At 36.6% G+C, this 21,188-nt stretch overlaps 1 protein-coding gene across 11 annotated transcripts in view; it reads left to right on the top strand.

The window, feature by feature from the left end:
- FBXL17 (F-box and leucine rich repeat protein 17) overlaps positions 1-21,188 on the top strand; it is a 526,088-nt gene that overhangs the window by 189,570 nt on the left and 315,330 nt on the right. For 6 of the 11 annotated variants that reach the window (XM_024247520.3, XM_054556479.2, XM_054556483.2 and 3 more), the window contains exon 6: positions 6,599-6,729. In XM_024247520.3, the coding sequence (XP_024103288.3) occupies positions 6,599-6,729 (131 nt within the window). Of the gene's footprint in view, positions 1-6,598; positions 6,730-7,784; positions 7,986-10,492; positions 13,093-19,750; positions 19,775-21,188 lie in introns of those variants that run through there. The other 5 variants (XM_054556488.2, XM_054556484.2, XM_054556481.2 and 2 more) reach the window with 5 other exon arrangements.

Raw genomic sequence — 21,188 nt, 5'->3', positions numbered from 1 at the left:
ATTTGAGGTCTGGTCTTTTCTTTTCTTTCTTTCGTCTCGCTCTGTCACCCAGGCTGGAGTGCAGTGGTGCGATCTCGGCTCACTGCAACCTCTGTCTCCTGGGTTCAAGCGATTCACCTGCCTCTGTCTCCTGAGTAGCTGGGATTACAGGTACGCCCGACCATGCCTGGCTAATTTTTGTATTTTTAGTAGAGACGGGGTTTCACCACGTTGGTCAGGCTGGTCTCGAACTCCTGACCCATCTGAGGTCTTTCTATAATCCACTAATCCTATGTTTCCTAGGTAACATTTTAGTGTCTCATTTTATATTTAAGTATATACATGGCCATACCAATCATTGACTAATTTTAGTCTTTAACATGAATTAATTAGATGTCACATTTTTTTCTAATAAAAGCAGTATTAAACTGAAAAATGATTACCTACATTCTACATTCTGACTTGGGTTTCTGTTAAAATACCTTACTAAATATTTAAAAATTGGAGTGAAACATTTAGATCTTGATTGTAAGGCTTTGCTTATTCAAATCCTCTGTGATTTGTATAACTCACAACTACCAGTGACTTATAAGGAAAGTAAGTTTAATTAAAATGTCAGTTTCCTAAATGTAATTATCTGTTTAAGACTATGAAGGATTATTTTAGATAGCTTTTTATGAAACACTGGAGGGCACCATTATGAAATTCCCATAGTGAAGGAAGGAATGTGATGAATTTGACAGAACTGTTTGTGCAGTTTTGAATAAAAATGCCACATCTCATAGAAGTTCTAGTTTTGTGTCTTGTAATGATGCTGGTTACTGGGGATTCGTCTCTCGGAACTGCCTTTGGAAACTGTCATATTTCAAGTTGAGTTGGCCAAAGTGGTTATGGGGAAGGCCATGTGAATGTAGTGACTGTCAGCTCATGAAAAAACAAGAGTAAAATATTCTTTAAGGTCACTGTAGAAGCCTGGAGCATAAGAGCTCAAGTAAACCTGTTTCTTCATGGATACATTTGTGCTCCACTGGAAGAGTGAGAAATGTTTTATTTATGGACAGGACATACAGGCAGTAAGATTCACAAGTAGCCCAGTGTCATCCATCATCTAGTCTACCTTACTGTGAGAAGGAGGCCTGGATGCAAGCTTTCTAAAAGTTCAAGAGTCAAATAGAACTCAAATTTTAGATATTTTTGGATTTTCACAAGTCTATTTTATTTTCACAAGTCTATTTTAATAGCTCAGATTTGCCAACATCTCTCTATCAAGTATCTGCAATTTGATAAGTTATCCCAGCCTCGTTGACACTCAGTTATCTTTCCTATGATGAAGGACTGAACTGGCACAAGTAGTTTTATATTTTCTTCCCTACACAATTTTTATTGTATGTTCTCACCATCTTCTTGTTGATATGTGATTTTTTTTTATTGTGGTAAAATGTATGTAATATAGAATATACTGTTTTAACCATGTAAAATGTATAGTTTAGTGGCATTAAGTACATTCAAACTGTTGTGATGAAGAGATAACATTACAATGAAGGAAGATAAGAGATAGGTAAGAATTCATGTAGAAACTCTGTGTCAGAAGCTGTGCTAGAACCCCAAATATGCATGTGTAGGAGATATTTATGTAGCTGGATAAAATTTTTGTGACTTCGAATCTTCCTACAAACTATGGTAAAGGATAAATTGGGAAAATAAAGTCATGCTATGTGTGTATTTTGCATGGTTCTATTCAGTAGTTCACATATGCATATAGCTACAAATAGCAAAATTAATCCTTAATGTTTATAGGTTTAAGAGTTATATGTCAAAGTATTTTCAGGCAGCCCTATGGGTCCATTTAATGTAGTTTATTTCTTATTTTCCTGTGATACCAACATGGGGCTGCTGTCAGCACATGAGCCCAGAAAGCTGCCCAGCGTCTGCAGTTCTCAAGGGCTGTCTGGTTCTTTTTACATGTTACTGAACAGTATATTTCCAACAGTGATAAAAACTTTTTGGGTGTGGAGATCAAAAATGCCCTGTAAAGAAAGCTAGCTGTAAAGACAATGTGGTTGAAAAAAATGGTGATTTTTAGGTAGAAAATAGAAGTGTGGGGAACAGTAATATGAGGATTATCAAATTTAACAGTGACTCAGATCCTTGACACATACAAATTCATCTTTGCTCAATCAAAAACAAGAAAACTTACCAGTGAAACCATTTTATCCACCTATCTAGCCCTAATGCAAAATCTTGTGAAAAATAAAACTTTAGGGAACATAAAAAGGCAGTTAACCTGTGTTAAGATATATATGGAAGCACGTTACTATTGACAAGTATGAATTGAGTAAAAGTCAGAAGCTGTGCAAGTATTTTCATAAAGTGTTTACATTAAACTCATCTTCATGAGTAAGAGTTGGTTTAAGAAATTTAGGAAGACCTCCCCACTTTCTAGATATCTCTCTTTGTCTCTGTCTCAGATTCTTTGTCTCTCTCTATTTCTTTCTTCTGACAAGAGTGGCCACATCATAACTGACTGTTTTCTAGGAAGTATTTTCTTGGAAGCTGAAGACAAACCTAGAGGAGAAGGCTGAATGGACTAAGCTTCTCACTCTGTGCTTTTGTGAGCATAAGTATCTGAAGAGGGACAGACAGCCTCAGCATTTAAAGTGGGCAAGGATATTCCCCTTGTCTTGAGTGAAGCCTGGCTTTTGTTTGGCAATACAACGTCCCCGCAGCCCTCCTGTATTTGTTTTCTACTGATACACAACAAATTACTACAAGTTTAGCAGCTTAAAACAATGTACATTTATCATCTCACTAGTTCTGTGGGTCAGAAGACCAGATGGACATAGTTTAGCTGTGTCCTCTGCCTATGGTTTCACAAGGCAATCAAGATCTCAACTGGGGCTGTATTTCTTTCTGAAGCTCAAGTCTTCTTACAAGCTCATGTAGTGGCTTGAAGAATTCATTTCCTCGTGGTTGTAGAACTAACATCCTTATTTTCTTGCTGGCCCTCAGCCAGTGGCCAATCTCCAGAAGCCTCTCACAGTCTTTTTCACAGCACAGTTGCTTAGTTCTTCAGGGCCAAGCAGGATAATTTCTCTGACCTCTGGATCCTTTGTAAGGGCTCAACTGATTATGTCAGGCCCACCTAGGATACTTTCCCTTTTGATTCATTCAGTGTCAACTAATCAGGAACCATGATTATAGCTGCAAAATCTCTTTGCTTTATAAGGAGAATGTCCATCCTAATCATGGGTCCTGTCCACACTCAAGGGGGCAGGGATTATGATAGAGCATAGGCCATTGGGATCATCTTAGAATTTTGCCTGCCATACCTGTTTATTTTCTCACTGTGTTTCTCTCAGGGTCAGGAGGTGGGGGCAAAATCCTCTTTTCTCTCCATAGCTGCTTTCAGACTATTATTTTCCTTCCTCTCATGAAAAATAACAACAAAAAAACACTGAGTCTGAGACTTGTGCTTTTTGGCATTACCGTTGTCTCTTTCATTTTATTGCCAACCCAACCCATCCCATCCCATCCCATCCCATCCCATCCCATCCCGTCCCATCCCGTCCTATGAATTCTTCCAGCAACTACATGAGCTTGTAGAGAAATTCAGCTCTAGAAAGAAATACAGCCCCAATTGAGATCTTGATTGCCCTGCGAAACCCTAGGCAGAGGACACAGCTAAGCCATGTCTGGTCTCCTGACCCACAGAACTAGTCAGTTGATAAATGTACATAGCCATCTATCCTTCTGGTGTCTCCTGTTCATAAAAGATGTTGGCCTTCCATTTTGCTCCAAGCCCAGCCATGACTGTGGGTGATTTCAATTTCTGTGCCCACCACATGCAGATCACGTATTGGAAAGGAAGAAAGCACAGCAAAGAGCATTCATATCAGCCCTTTGTTCCCTTAGGTGAATTCTGATGAGGTCAGAAAAGTTATAGAAACTTATTTGCTATTTATTTTGTATTTTATTTGTCTGTCTTTTTTATGTACCTTCAGATACTTTAAAAAAAGCTACAATGAGAGGTGAGGTAAGATATAGGAAACAGGGGCTATGTTTGCAGCAGAACTTTAGAGCCCAAATAGCTCACCTTTGAGCCCTGGGCTTAGTATTGATTATAATTATTTCAGTAAGGTGAACCTTGAGGAAGGAGAAACTGAGGGAGTTGACCAAGGTTCTGACTGGTCAGTTGCCTGAAGCTGCTGAGACAGCCAGAAAGGTCTGTTTTAACAAGAATGAGTCCATTCCTGTGTGCTTTGGTTGCCAAGTACCAATTATGTTCTGATGTTGCTAAAACCCTTAACCTGTGGTTATTGAATAGGAACTTTGTAAGAACCCATTACTTCTTTGCTTGACCTGCCTCTGTTCTGGAGCGTCATTTTGTTGAGTCCCATACTGGACTGGACGTGACTTCCTTGAACATCTTACCTGATAAGCCAATTGCAGAGAGCTTTTCCTGAAGCTCTGCCTTTACTAATGCCTACAACCTAGCCCTTAGAAGAAGCTGGTACATACACTTGCTGTCTCAATTAGAAAGAATTTACCTGCTGTTGTGGACCTTTTTGTGTTTTATGTGTCGCAGCTGTCTCTATTTATCTCCATAGTTGGGCAGCATGCTTCAGAGAGCATTGAGTAGTGACTCTATGAACTCTCTCTGTATAGCTTCTCCCATTGGGAGCTGAGGTGGAAAGAGAGTGTGAGTACTGCCTGGCAGGTTTACCTCCTACCCTTCCAACGACCATTCTTTTGAGCTGTCCTGTCCAACACTGTAGCCGTTAGCCACATGCAGATATAAAAATTAAATACAAATTAATTAAAATTAAATAAAATTAAAAGTTCAGGTCCCCTGTCACACTGGTCACATTTTAGGTGCTCAGTAGGTACAAGTGATTAGTGATTACTATATCAGACAGCAGAAATAATAGAACATTTTCAGTGGAGATTCAAATGTCTAGTCTTCTCTTGGGGTTTAAGCTGAACTGACTTAAATTCTCACATGCTTAGCAACTTAAAACAGTACCAGTTTATTATTTCACTATTCTGTAAGTTAGAAGCCTGTCTGACACAGGTCTCACCAGGCTAAATTCAAGGTGTCAGCTGGATTGTGTTTCTGAAGGGAGCGTCTATTTTATTCTCGCTCCTACAGGTTTTTTAGCAGAATTAAATTACTTAAGGTTGTAAGTCTGAAGTCCTTATTTCTTCCTGGCTGTCAGCTGAGGGCTGTTTCCAACTCTAAAGTTGCCCATATTTCTTGACTCCTGGCCCCTTCCTCAATATTTGAAGCTAGTAAAGGTAGCTTGAATCCCTTTCATGATCGAAACATCTCCTGTATCTTCCATTATATCTCTCTGGCTTTCTCTGAGTAAGCCTGTGCTTAATAAGGGTCTCCAGTGATTACACTGGGCCTACTCAGATAACCTGGGATAATCTCCCCATCTCAAGATCCATACCTTTAATCACATCTGCAAAATCCCCTTTGCCTTATAAGGTAACATATTAAAGCATAGGTATCTTTGGTGAGAGGGGTATTTGTGTTATTTGGTCTATCATATGCCTCCAGATTAAGTTTTGCATATTATTAAGCAAAAATAGCTTAATATTTGAAAAAGGTAGCTTATTTGAAGAGGTTAATTAAGATCCTACCACCTTTATGTAAATATTATCATTAATTTGCTTTAGAGGCTAAACATCAGGGGAAGACAAGAAACTTGAAGAAATAGAAAATGAAAACATGGAGAAGGTGGAACCTGGAGAAATTTTTGCTTCTTAAGCCATATTTTATATCGTTTTATGATGAAACACATACCCATAATAGTACAGTTTGGAGTACATTGATAATATATCACTAAGCTATCTCTGAATTAACCATTTAGTCATATTTCATCTTTAAAAAAATAAAAAAATCTGTACAGAAATGGCATTATAATTATGAAGGTAATATCTGAAATTGAACAATGTTAGAATAATCTTATCAAATTGTAGGTACTTAATGTAATATACTCAATACCTTGCCTACCTATTAGACAATGGATTGCTAACTTGATTTTTAGGATACTTAAGTAAAATCTGCTTTCTTTTTTTTTTCTTTTTTTGATACGGAGTCTTGCTCTGTCACCAGGCTGGAGTGCAGTGATGCGATCTGGGCTCACTGCAACCTCTGTCTCCTGGGTTCAAGCAATTCCCCTGCCTCAGCCTCCCAAGTAGCTGGGATTACAGGGATGCACCACTACGCCCAGCTAATTTTTTGTATTTTAGTAGAGATGGGGTTTCACCATGTTGGCCAACATAGTCTTGATCTCCTTACCTCGTGATCCACCCGCCTCAGCTTCCCAAAGTGCTGGGATTACAGATGTGAGCCACCGCGCCTGGCCAAATCTACTTTCTTTTAATGTTTACTGCCATTCAGATATTCATCATAGATTTCTATACTACACTTAAGCTTAATTTAGTGTATAAAATATTACATATACAATATCTTTAATTAAAAGAGTCTAGCCTATCATCTATTTTAAATATTTTACAATGATACTCTACCTTGTAATAAACTACATTTGTAAATTTTGAGAGTGAATGTAGCATTTACCTTTTTCATCTTCCATTTTATTTATCTCATTAGCTAAGAAACCTTTCCAGCTTGGACCTACGTCATATCACTGAACTGGATAATGAAACCGTGATGGAAATTGTCAAGAGGTGCAAAAATCTTAGCTCTCTCAATCTCTGTCTGAACTGGATCATAAATGACAGGTAACCATTGTAACATGTTAAAAATACTTTTCTAGAGGAAAACATTTAGCGAATACTAATTATTATAACAAGGCATGTCTATAACTAAAATTGAATACAGCTATGCCTTTTCAGATTGTTATGTTTAAGTTTTAAAAACCATCTAGATCTATACTTTTAATGCATCTATTGCTTATAAGTGCAGCAAAGTTTTTAGGTGCTTTAATACAAATATTTGCCTCAACAATTGTAGCAATAGTAGGCTGTTGAATTTTTTCTTTGTTATCCATCTAAGACATGCCTGCTTTTTGCCATGCTTGTAAGTTTGTAATGATATATTATTTGTCACTTTAACATTTTTGCAACATTTATGGTTGATTTTAATGATTTGGAGAAACCATCTGAAACATTAACATTTAAACCCTTTCTTAAAGGTGACATTTTTTTTTTCAGAGATGGAGTCTCACTGTGTTTCCTAGGTGCAATTCCTGGGCTCAAGCAATCCTTCCGCCTCAGCCTCCCAAGTAGCTGGGACTACAGGCATACACCAGTGCGCCTATATTAGCCCATTCTAGCATTACCATAAAGAACTACCTTAGACTGGGTAACTTACAAAGATAAGATGTTTAATTCACAGTTCTGCAGGCTGTACAGGAAGTATGGCTGGAGAAGCCTCAGGAAACTGACAAGCATGGCAAAAAGCAGGTACATCTTACATGGCTAGAGAAGGAAGGAAAAGAGTGAAGGGGGAGGTACTACACATTTTTAGACATCCAGTTCTTGTGAGAACTCACTCATTATTAGGAGAACAGCAAGGGGTAAGTCTGCCCCCATGATCCAATCACCTCCCAACAGGCCCTTCCTCCAACATTGGGATTACCATTTGACATGAGATTTGGCTGGGAACACAAATCCAAACCATATCAGCACTTAAGGATGACATTTTGTTCTCAGTATATATATGTAATTTGTTTCAGAAATGGAAGTCACATGATGAATAGCTTACTATACAGTATAGAATCAGAAATTTTTTCTTATGAATAATGATTAACCCATTTTTCTTTGAAATATTGCAGGAAGGAAGAAAACAATACAGGAAAACCCTTAAAAGTAGACTCTTATAATGAAAACAACAGAGTAGCACTAGCACTACTGATTAGGTAGATTTGTAAATATGAGCATGAGAGGAGTCTTGCCCAGTAAGTTTCCAAGAATTTCGTTTTAAAAGATGTTTCCAAAAATATTTTCCTTTCAAAATAGAAAGCACTATTTCAGCTAAAATTAGAATCTGTTTAGATTTAAATATTCTTTTTTTTAATTATTATTATACTTTAAGTTTTAGGATACATGTGCACAATGTGCAGGTTAGTTACATATGTATACATGTGCCATGCTGGTGTGCTGCACCCATTAACTCGCCATTTAGCATTAGGTATATCTCCTAATGCTATCCCTCCCCCCTCCCCCCACCCCACAACAGTCCCCAAAGTGTGATGTTCCCCTTCCTGTGTCCATGTGTTCTCATTGTTCAATTCCCATCTATGAGTGAGAACATGCAGTGTTTGGTTTTTTGTCCTTTTGATAGTTTACTGAGAATGATAATTTCCAATTTCATGTATGTCCCTACAAAGGCATGAACTCATCATTTTTTATGGCTGCATAGTATTCCATGGTGTATATGTGCCACATTTTCTTAATCCAGTCTATCATTGTTGGACATTTGGGTTGGTTCCAAGTGTTTGCTATTGTGAATAGTGCCGCAATAAACGTGTGCATGTGTCTTTATAGCAGCATGACTTATAGTCCTTTGGGTATATACCCAGTAATGGGATGGCTGGGTCAAATGGTATTTCTAGTTCTAGATCCCTGAGGAATCACCACACTGACTTCCACAATGGCTGAACTAGTTTACAGTCCCACCAACAGTGTAAAAGTGTTCCTGTTTCTCCACATCCTCTCCAGCACCTGTTGTTTCCTGACTTTTTAATGATTGCCATTCTAACTGGTGTGAGATGGTATCTCATTGTGGTTTTGATTTGCATTTGTCTGATGGCCAGTGATGATGAGCATTTTTTCATGTGTCTTTTGGCTGCATAAATATCTTCTTTTGAGAAGTGTCTGTTCATATCCTTCGCCCACTTTTTGATGGGGTTGTTTGTTTTTTTCTTGTAAATTTGTTTGAGTTCATTGTAGATTCTGGATATTTGTCAGATGAGTAGGTTGCGATAATTTTCTCTCATTTTGTAGGTTGCCTGTTCACTCTGATGGTAGTTTCTTTTGCTGTGCAGAAGCTCGTGAGTTTAATTAGATCCCATTTGTCAATTTTGGCTTTTGTTGCCATTGCTTTTGGTGTTTTAGACATGAAGTCCTTGCCCATGCCTATGTCCTGAATGGTAATGCCTAGGTTTTCTTCTAGGGTTTTTATGGTTTTAGGTCTAACGTTTAAGTCTTTAATCCATCTTGAATTAATTTTTGTATAAGGTGTAAGGAAGGGATCCAGTTTCAGCTTTCTACATATGGCTAGCCAGTTTTCCCAGCACCATTTATTAAATAGGGAATCCTTTCCCCATTTCTTGTTTTTCTCAGGTTTGTCAAAGATGAGATAGTTGTAGATATGCGGCGTTATTTCTGAGGGCTCTGTTGTGTTCCATTGATCTATATCTCTGTTTTGATACCAGTACCATGCTGTTTTGGTTACTGTAGCCTTGTAGTATAGTTTGAAGTCAGGTAGTGTGATGCCTCCAGCTTTGTTCTTTTGGCTTAGGATTGACTTGGCGATGCAGGCTCTCTTTTGGTTCCATATGAACTTTAAAGTAGTTTTTTCCAATTCTGTGAAGAAAGTCATTGGTAGCTTGATGGGGATGGCATTGAATCTATAAATTACCTTGGGCAGTATGGCCATTTTCACAATATTGATTCTTCCTACCCATGAGCATGGAATGTTCTTCCATTTCTTTGTATCCTCTTATTTCACTGAGCAGTGGTTTATCGTTCTCCTTGAAGAGGTCCTTCACGTCCCTTGTAAGTTGGATTCCTAAGTATTTTATTCTCTTTGAAGCAATTGTGAATGGGAGTTCACTCATAATTTGGCTCTCTGTTTGTCTGTTATTGGTGTATAAGAATGCTTGTGATTTTTGTACATTGATTTTGTATCCTGAGACTTTGCTGAAGTTGCTTATCAGCTTAAGGAGATTTTGGGCTGAGACAATGGGGTTTTCTAGATATACCATCATGTCGTCTGCAAACAGGGACAATTTGATTTCCTCTTTTCCTAATTGAATACCCTTGATTTCCTTCTCCTGCCTAATTGCCCTGGCCAGAACTTCCAACACTATGTTGAATAGGAGTGGTGAGAGAGGGCATCCCTATCTTGTGCCAGTTTTCAAAGGGAATGCTTCCAGTTTTTGCCCATTCAGTATGATATTGGCTGTGGGTTTGTCATACATAGCTCTTATTATTTTGAGATATGTCCCATCAATACCTAATTTATTGAGAGTTTTTAGCATAAAGGGTTGTTGAATTTTGTCAAAGGCCTTTTCTGCATCTATTGAGATAATCATGTGGTTTTTGTCTTTGGTTCTGTTTATATGCTGGATTACATTTATTGATTTGTGTATATTGAACCAGCCTTGCATCCCAGGGATGAAGCCCACTTGATCATGGTGGATAAGCTTTTTGATGTGCTGCTGGATTCGGTTTGGCAGTATTTTATTGAGGATTTTTGCATCAATATTCATCAAGGATATTGGTCTAAAATTCTCTTTTTTTGTTGTGTCTCTGCCAGGCTTTGGTATCAGGATGATGCTGGCCTCATAAAATGAGTTAGGGAGGATTCCCTCTTTTTCTATTGATTGGAATAGTTTCAGAAGGAATGGCACCAGTTCCTCCTTGTACCTCTGGTAGAATTCGGCTGTGAATCCATCTGGTCCTGGACTCTTTTTGGTTGGTAAGCTATTGATTATTGCCACAATTTCAGATCCTGTTATTGGTCTATTCAGAGATTCAACTTCTTCCTGGTTTAGTCTTGGGAGAGTGTATGTGTCCAGGAATTTATCCATTTCTTCTAGATTTTCTAGCTTATTTGCGTAGAGGTGTTTGTAGTATTCTCTGATGGTAGTTTGTATTTCTGTGGGATCGGTGGTGATATCCCCTTTATCATTTTTTATTGCATCTATTTGATTCTTCTCTCTTTTTTTCTTTATTAGTCTTGCTAGCAGTCTCTTAATTTGTTGATCCTTTCAAAAAAAAAACCAGCTCCTGGATTCATTAATTTTTTGAAGGATTTTTCGTGTCTCTATTTCTTTCAGTTCTGCTCTGATTTTAGTTATAATTCTTGCCTTCTGCTAGCTTTTGAATGTGTTTGCTCTTGCTTTTCTAGTTCTTTTAATTGTGATGTTAGGGTGTCAATTTCGGATCTTTCCTTCTTTCTCTTGTGGGCATTTAGTGCTATAAATTTCCCTCTACACACTGCTTTGAATGTGTCCCAGAGATTTTGGTACATTGTGTCTTTGTTCTCATTGGTTTCAAAGAACATCTTTATTTCTGCCTTCATTTCGTTATGTGCCCAGTAGATTTAAATAGTCTTTTAAAAATAGGAGAAATAATTTGTTTGTGTCAGATAATGCTTTAAATTTAAGATATTTCCCTTTTTTTTTTTTTTTTTTTTTGAGACCGAGTCTTGCTCTGGCACCCGGGCTGGAGTGCAGTCAGTGGCATGATCTCTGCTCACTTCACCCTCTACCTCCTGGGTTCAAGGGATTCTCTTGCCTTAGCCACCCTAGTGGCTGGGATTACAAGTGTGCACCACTGGCTGGGCACGGTGGCTCACACCTGTAATCCCAGCACTTAGGGAGGCCAAGGCAGGCGGAACACAAGGTCAGGAGATCCAGACCATCCTGGCTAACATGGTGAAACCCCATCTCTACTAAAAATACAAAAAAATTAGCCGGGCGTTGTGGCAGGTGCCTATAGTCTCAGCTACTCGGGAGGCTGAGGCAGGAGAATGGCGTGAACCTGGGAGGCAGAGTTTGCAGTGAGCCGAGATCACACCACTGCACTCCAGCCTGGGCGATAGAGCAAGACCTCATCTCAAAAAAACAAAAAAACAAGTGTGTACCACCATGTCTGACTAAGTTTTGTATTTTTAGTAGAGATGGGGTTTCTGTTGGGCAGGCTGGTATCGAACTACTGGCCTTAAGTGATCCCCCACCCCGCTGCCTCGATCTCCCAAAGTGCTGGGATTATAGTATAGGCGTGAGCCATAAGCCACCGTGCCTGGCCTCCCCTTTTTAAATTTCCTTTTATACCTTAAAATAAAACCATGTAGACTCCATTTTCCCCAGTTTTGGTAAATTCTAGTGACATTTTCTTAAATTACCCTAAATTACTCTTTATGTGATAGCCTTGACTTCACTCTTTCTTAGTAAAATTTTTCTTGAAAAATGTACTCCTCTAGAATGGGTATGTGATCACCATTTATAAAAATTCTCTCTTGTTTTTGAATAATATTCACCATATGAAATATATCAATATCTAAAGAAAATGGAACTGGAGGTCATTATTCTAAGTGAAGTAACTCAGGATCAAAAACCAAATAGCATGCGTTCTCACTTATGAGTGGTGCGCAAAGGCATATAGAGTGGTATAATGGACATGGGAGCTCCAAGTGAGGAGGCTCGGAGGGGGCGAGGGATAAAAACTGCCTATGGGGTACAATGTGCACTATTCGGGTGATGGGCATACCAAAATCCTCTACCTCACCACTGTAGAATTCATCCATGTAACCAAAACTACTTGTGCCCCTAAAGTTACTGAAATTAAAACATTTAAGAAAAAGAAAATTCAAATAAATTAACTTTCCTGAAAACAAAGTGTACAAAGTAAAATTCTTCTCTATAATCAACATCCTATATGGACAATTTAAAGTAATCTTTGAAAAGCTATTCATAACAAATAATAAAGTACATGAATACTATCTTGTGGTTTTAAATATCTAACATTAGTTTAATATATTACCGTAAATTTCTTGGTAATGCATTGAATTAAAAGTAGAAAACTGGGCCGGGCATGGTGGCTCACGCCTGTAAGCCCAGCACTGTGGGAGGCTGAGGCGGGCGGATCACAAGGTCAAGAGATTGAGACCATCCTGGCTAACATGGTGAAACCCCGTCTCTACTAAAAATACAAAAATTAGCTGGGCATGGTGGCGCATGCCTGTAATCCCAGCTACTCTGAAGGCTGAGGAAGGAGAATCACTTGAACCCGGGAGGCGGAGGTTGCAGTGAGCCAAGATCACACCATTGTACTCCAGCCTGGGCGACAAGAGCGAAACTCTGTCTCAAAAAAAAAAAAAAAAAAAAAATAGAAAACTGTTTCTGCAATAAGGTGATTATATTCCACAACAATTTTCTGTATACAGGACATGTGTAGAAGAGTCATTTAATGGGAGATACTATGATTGATAAATAAGATACAGTCTGTACATGGTTATATGAGTTATCTAAGTAAATATTTTGCTTAGGTTTGTATCATTTAAATACAGATGAGAGAGTGGATTTCTAATCTTCTAGTTCTTTAAATGCTTATTTTGTTGTAGCGAGGTAATTTACAAATGAAAATGTCGAGAGCTCTCACTTTGCCTTTCCTTCCTTTTGTTAGGCTTCACATACTCAAACCTTGTGCTATTTCAGTCATTTTTTTCCTACTTAACTAATGGTTATTTGGTGTTTGATCCTAAATATATGTACTGTAGAGATTTATTTGCAAGGAATGAAAGTGTATTTTTATGTTTTTAATGGAAAAGTTTGGATTAATTAAGAAAACATGCATTTTAATGAGGTTGAGCAGTAGAGTTTTAAAGATCAGGCTCTTTTAGGTTTTAATTACACTACTTGCACTTATCCTGTATATTGTAATAGAAGTTTCAAACATTAAAACCCACTTTGCAGTATCATCTAAATTACTCATCTCATTGTTCTTGCCATACTATATTACTAAGCTAAGTAATATTTGTAATTATATTGGTGTAAATCTAGAACTTCCCATCAGACTTAATTATAATTTCAGCACTTAGCTGAGATGGGTTAGTAACCTTCCAAATAGAGGGCACTGGAATGCACTAATGTGTTTAGCCTATCAATTAATTCTGTTTTACATTCCTATCAATTAATTCTGTTTTACATTCCTTCGTTATTATTATCCTCCAGTAAATCAGAAAGCATTTATTAGCCCCCTACTAAATACTTGGTACTGTGTCTCAGACTGTGGGGCACTGAGTTCCTGCTGTTCTCAAAGGTCACTCTCTTTAGGTGACGTAAGACTTAATGATAATAGTGAGCCTTGTAAGGATCGAGGGGACGAAAGTAATCTTTATTACCCAGGTAATTGATAGGCACTTTACACGTGTTCTCATTTAATCTCTTCAACGTCTCTTGTTCAAGGGAAGGTCATACTATTTCTATTAAATTTAGACCATTTCTTTGACTTTCTTTGGCTTTTCAGTGGATGTATTTTTCCATCATCGTTGCAGTAAAAACTCTAAACAAGAAAAAGTGAATGGCTAATCAGTCAATTTTCCGTGTCATAGCTGGGATTCACATACGATTGACAATTGTATATTAAATTCTTAATTTTTTAACTAAGCTCCTTATTTTCTCTCATATTGAAAGTATAATGGAACTTTTAGATATTAATTTATATACAGTACCTATTACAAAGATTTATCCTGAATGTTGCTAGTTTTGATAAAGGATTTCTCACATTAAGATAAATTTCAGTACTTGTCACAGTCCTTTATATATAACATTTATCCTAGGTTTTAATAATTCTGATTTGTGAACTTTTTTTAAGTTCAAAATTTTAAAATATGTGGTAATTGAAAGACTTTACTGTTATACTTTATGGTGTCTGTTAGCATTTTCTGGTCCTTGAATTGATCTCTGTGACTAAGACATGCTGCTCTTTATCTTTGTTTTTCCAAAAGCACTTTTTGTGTTTAGAGAGTTAAACAGCATGATATTTTCTTGTATTCAGAAGGATGGTCTAGTAGTCATTTGACATTTACCATTGCTTTTGAATACAAATAACATCCAAATGTTTTATGAAAAGAGGACACTGACTATTTCTATCAGTGATTTAAATTAAACATCTGGTTATTACGTCTCATCCACTCCCTGATTCTAAGTTTATTGAAATTTTTTTGTATTTATATCAGTCTTTATTATTTCACATCCAATTTGGTCTACAACATTTTTATATGTTTGACGCAGAGTCCAAAAGCAGCATGTTTTGGGTGTAACAGCTGATATGTAAAAAACTGGTCTGAGCATTGTTATGGCAATATACTTATAATGGTTCTTTTATTCTTTTTTTGTTAATAAGAATTAAATAAAATCTAATTGATTTTAATAGATCTTTACAAAAGCTGTTTTCAGTTTTTAAACTATCAAAGGTAATCTCTCCATTTCAATTTTTAACATTGGTCATGAAAATGAACTTAGTTTAATCTTATGATATATCAAATCATACATTTGATAATGGGGATTATCAAATATATGAGCCTTTCTTTGACAGTTGACCGTGCTTGCTCATGAATTAGGATAACAATATAGAAACATAATACAAGATAAATAAGATTATCTAACATCCAGTAGCTAAAGTCACAAAGCATAAGAAAGGCCAGGGTTGTTGTTAATATCAATTATATTGCCATGATTTGCTGTGTGAATCTTGTATTTATGTAAGGGAAGCTATTGCATCAGTGCACACTCTAAAATTTGGAGAATTTTAAATCTTAGACTGTTATCCAGTTTCTTTCAAGTAAAAAATAAGGTCTACAAAATATTGCTATTTTATTTTATATGTGCTAGAGGTTAAAATAGTACCTATAGATATTTCTCTTTTTTTTAAAAGACGGAGTCATGCTCTGTTGCCCAGGCTGGAGTGCAGTGGCACAATCTCAGACCACTGCAACGTCTGCCTCCCAGGTTCAAGTGATTCTCCTGCCTCAGCCTCCCAAGTATCTGGGTTTACAGGCGTTCACCACCATGTGGGGCTAATTTTTGTGTTTTTAGTAGAGACGGTGTTTCACCATGTTGGCCAGGCTGGTCTAGAACTCCTGACCTCAAGTTATCCGCCTACCTTGGCACCCCAAAGTGCTGGGGTTACAGGTGTGAACCACTGCCCCCAGCCAGATATTTCTCTTTAAAAGTAACTTTTAAATAAGACCATTTGAAGTTGCAAACATCTGAGCCACAGCTGAGTCTAGTCCACAAAGCTGTTTTGTTTGGCATATACAGTATTTAAAAATTTTGAATTAGTTGCCAGCACTTTAAAAATTGGTATAGTTCACATAAATATTCTGAATTCAGGCTTTTGGAAAAGTTGTGGACCCAAGAATACTAGGCCCACATTTTCTCATGTCAACATTCTTTCCAGGATGATGAATGGACTGTTCTCTTTGGCCCCCTTTCCATTTATCCACTCTTCCCACCAAACTGAATTATCCTTCCTTACAATTGAGATGTAGAGAATTTTAGATATTTCATATTTAAATCATATGGTTCTTTTTAAATTGAGTCTGGTAAAATATATTAAAAAATAATAGTTCATTAGTCTACCTAAATTAGTTATTTACTATTTCAGGCACTGGAATGTTAGTCAACAGGTGGAAGTTATAGACGGAGACAGAATGCAGCTTAAAATAAGTTACAACCTTGATTTTCATTGTCTGCCTTCCAAAATAGAGAATGCACTCTTTGTTAGTGTTCAAACAGAGTGCTGTAGTTTCCTGAATTATAAGGAGGGTTGGACTAGTTTATTAAAGTCCCTCAAACTCCAAATCTATAATTTGAAGTTGCTTATTTTAAAATGAATTCATTGGCAATGTTTAGTGTTTGGTTCATGATTCCTTTGTTTTCAATATTAAGAAAAAATCTTAATACTATTCTGTCTCTTTTTTTATTTTTGTATAGAAAAAGCCCTCTTGTTTTTTTAGGTATATTGAGGTGAAAGCTGTAGAGTGACAGATTACTCCACCACCCCTTTCAGTGAGACTGACAGCACCTTGGCTCATGTAAAACTCAATGAGGCTTTATATAAAGATTTTTCGAACTCCCCTGATCTTCTCTGGATGTTTATTCTGTTTCTTCTTTCAAATTTCCGTTGATTCAATAAAAAACGGTGATATTTAGGAATAAAGTTCAGAGAGGATTTGAGCAGGTGTTGGTGATATAAAATATTTGCTGAGTGCCCATTGTGTTTTATTTCTAAGAATTGTTTTGTGAACATATGCTATATATTGTATTTATAAGTGTTCAAGGTCTGGGTAGATAATCTACCATCTTCCTGTGAATGTCATGTCACAGTGGACTTAGAATTTTATTTCATTTCAATCCCCTAATATTACTTAATTCTCCTAGAGACTGAGGTTTAAAGATTGCCCAAGGGGAACAAACCTATCCATTAAATCCAGCAGGCAGAGTTGAATTTGAGTTTGAGAATATTTTGTTTTCTTTTAAAGTTAAGTGGTGTGGAGGAGAGAAATACTTTTCACCTTGGAGTATTGAGTGTGAAGTTTGAGCAATTTTCTATCATAAAAGCCTGAAAACTTGGAAATAAAGAGGTGGCAAAAATAATGCTGACTGTTGAAGCTGCTTGGGGGTAGTATTTATAGCAGCACCGCCCTGCCTCTATAGAATGCAGAGCAATCTGTCTGCAGACTTTTGGTGCCTAATAATGTGCCTGGTTAGGTGAAGCTTTAGTAAAACTGAATTTGAGCTTATTTCTGTAATCCACTGAATAGTTTTGTGTATTGTCTATGACATTATTTGTATTTTTGCAAAAAGAATAATGAAATGTATTTTACTGAGTTCTGAGAGGATTATAGAAACAGAGTGGAGTCTTTCTAAACTAGTGACGTTAGTTTGAGGTAAGCATATTTTTGACACTATTTTTTTGTATTCACATATTCACAATTATGTGTAAGACTATCCCTAGAAAGATAGTTTGATATTGGAGTAACTATTATTCTGGGCTTCCAAACTATCTTTAAAAAATCATGAGGCAAGGCATGGTGGCTCACCTCTTATCTCAGCACTTTGGGAGGCCAAGGAGGGTGGATTACTTGAGCTCAGGAGTTCAAGACCAGCCTGGGCAACATGGTGAAACCCCGTCTTTATAAAAAAAATTTTTAAAAATTAGCCGGGCATGATGGCACGTGCCTGTCGACCCAGCTCCTGAGGAGGCTGAGCTGGGAGGATAGCTCGAGACTGGGAGGATTGCTTGAGACTGGGAGGCAGAGGTTGCAGTGAGCTGTGATCGTGCCACTGCTCTCCAGTCTGGGTGACAGAGGAAGACCCTGTCTCAAAAAAAATAAGATACAAAACCATGCCTTTTCTGTTCTTCTATCCATTAGACCTTCTTTCTAAAACCATGATTGGCCATGTAGTACTAGTGAGGTAATAGTGTATATATATATATTTTTTTTCTCTTTTATTTTTTCTGGAGCAAGGATAATAGCAATAGCTAATAGTAGTTACCACTTAATTATACTCTGTTCCAGACACTGTTCTGTTTATACACATTGTTTTATTTAATCTCTACAACAACCCTGAGGAAGGAATTATCCCTATTTTCAAACAAAGGAATTAAGGCCCAGACAACCAAGACTGGAACCCATTTTTGTGGTCTTCAGAGTTCAAGCTCCTACCATGAAGGGCTCACTGTCTTCCATGTCCTTATTCTGCTTCAGACCTAGAGTGGCCATATATCCTGATTTGCCCAGGATAGTTCCAACCCATGCCTGTTATTTTGGCATTCTGTCGGGTTTAGTATTTGTGCTGCTGCTGTTCCTAAGTTCCAGAATATTTTACTTTAAATGATAAATTAAATGGTCATCTGACCTCAGACATCAGACATGGTTGATCATTCTGAACATGGTTAGAATGGTACCTTTGCTTTTCCCTATGGGATATCTAAAAGGTGACATGTTTGAATATTTTACTGCATATATCGAGTTGTGGATATTTTAAAAAACAGCTTATTTTCGGTAAAAAGTAATTTTTCCAATCAACCTCATTTGTAAATACTCTTCATTTCTTATGATGTTTCTTGAGGAAAAGTAGAAAATTTTGCCCATTTTTGTGTTTTGTACTACACATGACTGATAGTTGGTCTGAAAAAGAATTTCACTAATGAATTTTGAATAGGTATTTATTTAACTTATAATGATGCACAATTATTTTTACAAATGTTTCACTATCTATAAATGCTTCCTTGTAGGTTGTAGCAAATACTTAACCATTGCAGATTAAAGGAGACTACTGGTTCTAATACTTTGAATAAGTTGTCTTTCAATTAAAAGGAAGAAAGTTATCTTCATCAAAGGGTTCAGTACCTTTGGCAAGAAATAATTGGCAAAATTAATCTCTACTTTTTTAAGTATGTGGGTTTTTTCAAATAATTGATGATATTTTACTACAACAGGCAAAGTTTTTCTGGTAAAATTATTTGTGCATTTATCCTCAGATGAGATTCTCAGTGCATTCAAATTTAAATAAACTTTTTCAGTTGTTTGGTAGGTAGTAGTATTAAATATCAGTTCTGATATTGATTCTTTTAGTACTTCTAGTTATTTAATATCATTTTTAAGGAAATACTACTTACTATGTAACACCAGAGTATTTAACCTAGTAAAATCCTTTAAAGGAAAAATCTATATGATAATGTATATATTTCAGCCTGCTTTGACTTTTAACTCCAAGAGATGAGATGGGACTGAATTTGATATGAGTGATTTTGGCTTATTGATTCTCCATGTTGACATTATTTTGTCTAATAGAATAATGTGAATATTTATTATGGTCCTAACATGCAATGGTAATTTTTAATTTCTGTGTTGTCTTTGGTTCCTAGTGAGCAATAGTGCATAAGTGAACATTTCTACAAGTACAAATAGTAGTAATTAAGAGCTCCCATAGAATCACATTACGGATATTTCTGGATGTGCTACTCTAAATGTTGCAACTGCTTTTGTGTTTTTCAGGCCATAAAAAGATGAGTAAACAGAGGTACGCATTTAGCTTGCAGTATTTAAACATATTTCCATGTTATGAAATCATAATTTGTTATTAAATTATAGGAAAGAATGAGATACATTTTATATGATGATGAATACGGTGTTATAAGCCCATGGATTTAGGGACATCCTAGTCTCAGATCTGTTTTAAAATTGCCAACAATGAAGAAAATCTTCATTTATTGATGAAAATGATGATACCTTATTGACTGCTTGGACAAATTTATACCATCTCCCACTTCTCCCAGGAGTTGTCTTATTCTTAATTCACCAAACCAAAAGTGGCAATTAAAATAACTCATTGTTGTCAAAATTTAAAAATGTATGATAAATGAAGCCCAGTAAATAGTGAAAATATGAGAAAGGTGATTAAATCTGACAATTTTCTTGTAAAAGACCTGAGATGATAAATATCTCCTGTGATTAGTTATTAATTTAGTGCAAGGGATTTTGCTTCAGCCTAAAATATTTTATGAACAGTGGCATATAGAAATATTTTAGAAGATAGGTACACACATGCTTAACCATAGGAGAAATTGCTGGAACTTGATTGGTAATAATTAAAAATGGCAGACATGACATGCAAGTGTCTGGGCTATTTTCTGTATGACAGTCCTTTCAGAGATTAGGAAAGGGAGGTGTTTCCTGAAGACATGAAGAATGACAGAATACTTTCAGCTTGAACCTTTATGCTTCATGAAAATGGAAAGGTTTTATGTATATCATTCTTCAACTGATAAAACATTTAATTTAAGACAGTATACAATTACTCCTCACTTACTGAAGTATGAAAAGTATCAAAGTTGTTACTTAACAATTATAGTTGCACTGCTACTAATAATTTCCCTTAAAATGAATATGAATTCCATTTAAAGAAAAGATGAAATAATAATGGTGATTGTAATGAAGTGCTGTATCATGTTACTGTCTAGCTGAATCTATAGCACATGGCTCTGTTGGTGGCATATATTATTGTGCGGATGTGTGACGTTTTGTTTATGAGTCTTTCTCCTTGTGAGGAGGACCTGGGTCTTCATCTTGCGCCCTGTGCCCTCACTTCACAGCCCCCCTCCACCCCTGCTTCCAATCAGCACCTCACACAGGGCCCTGCTCAGAGAATTAATTTAATACATTCATGTTGGGAGAATTATAGATCATGCTTTTGTATGATGAATAAATTTTCTTTTAAATTTGGCTGAAACTCTGGCTGAAATCCAGGCAATTGGTTCAGATTCTCCCTTTCTAACAGATTTATTTTTTTCTGAATAAAGTTAGTGCTTCATAAAGTGAAAATTTAATGTCATTGTTCGGATTCAGATAGAGCTTGCTTTATGTATTACATGCCATTTGTCTGAAAGCCATAGCCTCATTTTTGAACAAGGAATAGAATTCCAATGTTCAATCA

This window comes from Pongo abelii, chromosome 4, assembly GCF_028885655.2.
Source record: "Pongo abelii isolate AG06213 chromosome 4, NHGRI_mPonAbe1-v2.0_pri, whole genome shotgun sequence".
In the NCBI taxonomy this organism is placed as follows: Eukaryota; Metazoa; Chordata; class Mammalia; order Primates; family Hominidae; genus Pongo; species Pongo abelii.
This window is presented reverse-complemented; position numbering and strand designations above follow the sequence as displayed.